This window comes from Mesocricetus auratus, unplaced genomic scaffold (genome assembly GCF_017639785.1).
Source record: "Mesocricetus auratus isolate SY011 unplaced genomic scaffold, BCM_Maur_2.0 contig_5081_pilon_obj, whole genome shotgun sequence".
In the NCBI taxonomy this organism is placed as follows: Eukaryota; Metazoa; Chordata; class Mammalia; order Rodentia; family Cricetidae; genus Mesocricetus; species Mesocricetus auratus.
In genome coordinates, this window is record NW_024433240.1 from 1 (window position 1) to 3,988 (window position 3,988).

Genomic DNA, 3,988 nt, shown 5'->3' on the forward strand with positions numbered 1-3,988 from the left:
ATCTCTATGTTCCAAAGACACTTGGAACAGACTGAGTTCCAGAATTATATAAAGAAATCCTGTCTCCAAAATAAAAGTTTACCTCTGATGGAATCAAAGATGTGTGCTTCCATGCCCAGCAGCATCATATTCTCACATGTAAATTACCTTGTGTTACTTTATTTATTAAAAATATATTTAATTTAAAATTTGCTATATTAGATGGAAGGTTCAGATCATAATAGAAACCTAGTATAAAGGGAAACATAAATGAAAGATACAACCACATCTATATTATCTTTATAGCATCAAATTACCAGTGCAGAAAAGAATCTCTGAACTTTTATTTAAATGGAAACCTTTATTGATAGTTTATGATTACAACAGAGATTTTAACTAAAACAATCAAAATAAGTCCAAGACAGTGGTATATAAAACACACATGGAACAGCTTTTCATTAACAAGTATTAAGTTAAGCACTTAATATAAAACACTAAATAGCCTCCCAGGCAAGATTATTCCTGTAGACTGAAAAGTGGATAAAAATAATTATAGTTTGGTATGGCAAGCTTTCCTGTAGTCCTAACATTCATCAGGCTGAGACAGGAGGATCAAATTTAGGGAATACTTAATAGTCCAATAGTCACCAAATTTTGAAAAAAATACAATAACCTGAAATTTCTTCTCCCATTAAGCCTGATATTATAAAACTATCTATTTGTTAGGTCATAGACATAGTTCTAGAAAGGGGATTAGCCATAACAGCTGCAGCTTCTCTATTTCCAGGGCGATGGCAACCAGAATTCCAGTCTTATATGCTGTCTAGTAGTGTCAGTAAGGAACTAAAAACCTAGTAAGCCGCAGGCCCATGGTAGGGAGGGCAAAGGATTAGCTTCAAGCTGGCCAGGCCTGCCTATCCTGAGTTAAGGCTTTGTTATCTACCCAGGAGCTTCACTGAACTAACTGCTCAAAGACAGAGACACTTCTCATCTAAATGTTATATCAAGGAATTCCCTTTGCTCTGTAGGTTGATGGAGGATCTATTCCAGAGTCCTACTGTGGACCATAGTTGACCGAGGGGATATTTTCACATGAAATTTATTTTAGAACATTTCTATCGAAACCAAAACTTTATTATTTAAAGCACTACTGGTTATAATTTTGCTTTTCAAAAAAGCATTAGCTTTTATTCCCAGCATTTGTGAGGCAGAGGCAGGAGGATCTCTGTGATTTCAAGGTGACCTTGGCCTCCAGAAGGAGTTCCAGGACAGACTCCAAAACAGCCAGAGAATCCTTATCTTGAAAAGCAAAAGAGACATACAAGTAAACAAAGTTTCTTCATGGAGAACTTGTAGAGTCCAGCACATTCATGTTTTCCTGTTTGTGGTTGTTTAGTCTTGTTTTCACTTAGTTTCAGAATAAGCATCTAGACTCCATTCTGCCATATTCTCTGCCTGCCTGGCAAGCATGTCTGCCTCCAAGGCCTGGGCCAGTCTTTTCCTGGCTCTGTTAACCTTCTGTGCTTGTCGTCGAATGTCTGTACTAGTTACCTCTTGACTGCACAAAGATGGCAACAACGTTAGGGCGACTGGCATTATAGCCCCTTGACTAAAGGAAGAGGAGGGTGGGACAGAGGGAAAGAGTGGGGAGTAGTGCAGATTATTAACTCCGCTTTGACCTTTGGCTTCAGCCTGCAATCCCAATTCAGTTCCTCTTACAGTGTTTGTAAGATCCAATGGGCATTCTAGCTCCCGTTTACTGTCTTCAACTAGATGTCCCAGCAGTCTCTTGAATGCACAGAGCTGTTGGGGTTTCTCCAGATACTCTTCAGACTTATTCCGAGGTAAGGTGATATTCTCAGGATGGGAATTTATTCTAGTCACAGGCCTTGGGAAGATGCAACTGGTCATCCTCACAGGAGTCACAGGAGTTGCCCGAAGTCGGCGTTTGGCCTTGACCTTCTTCTCTGCAATCCGGGCCCTCTTGTTCAGTAAGGTCCACAGGCCTTATGTAAAACAGTTACTAAGTACATGGGCTATGACCAATAAGATAACTCCCTCAGATTGGAATGATTTAATATCTGCAGTGTTGGACCAGTCTTCTCAAATACAGTGGAAAGCTTTGTGGAGACAGGAAGCCAAGGCCCTTGAACTTCAAGGTTTGAGGGATGGATTTGATGCTTCTGAAAGTAAGATTATGGGGGAGAAGCAATTTTCTGACCCGCAGGTCCAAGCTGGTTATGATGAGCGTACATTTGATTTATGCAAAACAGCAGCACTAAATGCTTTGGATAAGGTTCGTGAACCAGGGGAAAGAGTTGAATCATATTCAAAAGTGATACAGGGTCCGAGAGAAAGATTCTCTGAATTCTTACAAAGATTATCCAGAGCAGTAGATTTACAAATAACTGATCCTAATATTAGGCGACTTCTTACAGAATCGTTGGCTTATGAGAATGCAAACCCACATTACAAACAGATACTGTGGCCATTAAAGGTAAGATCAGCACCATTGGAGGAATGGGTCTTATATACAACTAATGTTGAGTATGACAATCCAGAGGCAGGAACTTGGATAGGAGAAGCCATTTCTAAAGGATTTAGGAGGAATCAGGATGAAATATGGCCTACCCAAGAGGAGATACCAAATTGGGTTGGGGAAGCAATCTCTAGAAGTTTCAAAAGACATCAAAACTTTAGATGTTTTAATTGTGGTAAAATGGGACATCTGAGTAGGAACTGTAGACAACACATTCCTAGGAATAATGCTTCTACCAGGAATGTGTCAAACAGAAGGCCTCAACCTCCTGGTCTCTGCAGGAGGTGTGGAAAAGGCCGGCATTGGACAAATGAATGCAGATCCACAACAGATAGACAAGGTAGATCTTTAAAGCCAAAAAACGGGGATCAGGGGCTCAACCGAGCCCCAAAAAGAAAGATTATCCGGTCATTCCCAGTGACAGTGGAGGACAGCCTCTCCCAGGACAATTAGAAGATCCACTGCCCATTGTAAATAATACGGCACTGGATAATACATTAGCTCCAGAGGATGAATCAATTACATCAGGAGGAGATACAAAACATATATTTTGGCAAACTTCTATACAATATCATAGACCCAAGCTACCAGTTAAGGTAAATAATATGGTAATTAACGGCATCTTAGACACAGGAAGTGACGTCACTATCATTAATCAGCAGTCCTGGCCACCCAACTGGGCTTTAAAAGAGGTTAATGTTCAATTCTTAGGGATTGGAACCCTATCTGAAGTTAAACAGAGCGTTAGATGGATTGACTTTATTGGGCCAGAAGGACAGAGAGGAAGGTTAAAGCCATATGTTGCAGATATTGCTATAAACCTCTGGGGTCGTGATCTACTCCAGCAATGGAATACACAGATTAACATTCCTCCTGTATCAGCTAGGAATTATAGACAAGCTTTTAGTGGTACAAAGAATATAGTAAGGCAGTACAGAAAACGGATGCCAAATGTACAGGCTGTACAGAAGCAAGATGCTAGTGCCAAACCAACAGAGCAACCAAAAGCTCTACCCTTAAAATGGCTGACAGATGAACCCGTCTGGGTGGGTCAATGGCCTATGACATCTGAGAAGTTAGAGGCTTTGGAGAAGTTAGTTCAGGAACAGTTAGATGCTGGACATATTGAGGAATCAACTAGTGCATGGAATTCACCTGTTTTTGTTGTCAAGAAGAAGTCTGGTAAGTGGAGAATGGTTACTGATCTTAGAGCCATCAACAAGGTAATTCAGCCTATGGGGTCTCTACAACCTGGGATGCCGTTACCTTCTCTAATTCCTAAGGATTGGCCAATTATAGTTATAGACTTAAAAGATTGTTTCTTCACCATACCGTTACAAGAAAACGACAGAGAAAAGTTCGCCTTCACGGTACCTACCTATAATAATTCCCGTCCGGTACAGAGATTCCAGTGGAAGGTACTACCTCAAGGTATGTTAAACAGTCCAACTTTGTGTCAATATTTTGTGA

At 40.5% G+C, this 3,988-nt stretch overlaps 1 protein-coding gene across 1 annotated transcript; it reads right to left on the reverse strand.

The window, feature by feature from the left end:
• Positions 1 to 1,383: 1,383 nt before the first annotated feature.
• On the reverse strand, positions 1,384 to 1,985 carry LOC121138455 (putative methyl-CpG-binding domain protein 3-like 3; the record flags this gene model as incomplete). Its single annotated transcript, XM_040741136.1, has 1 exon — positions 1,384 to 1,985. A coding segment is annotated over one exon (602 nt), but the record flags the coding sequence as incomplete, so codon positions are not given.
• Between the last annotated feature and the right edge of the window lie 2,003 nt (positions 1,986 to 3,988).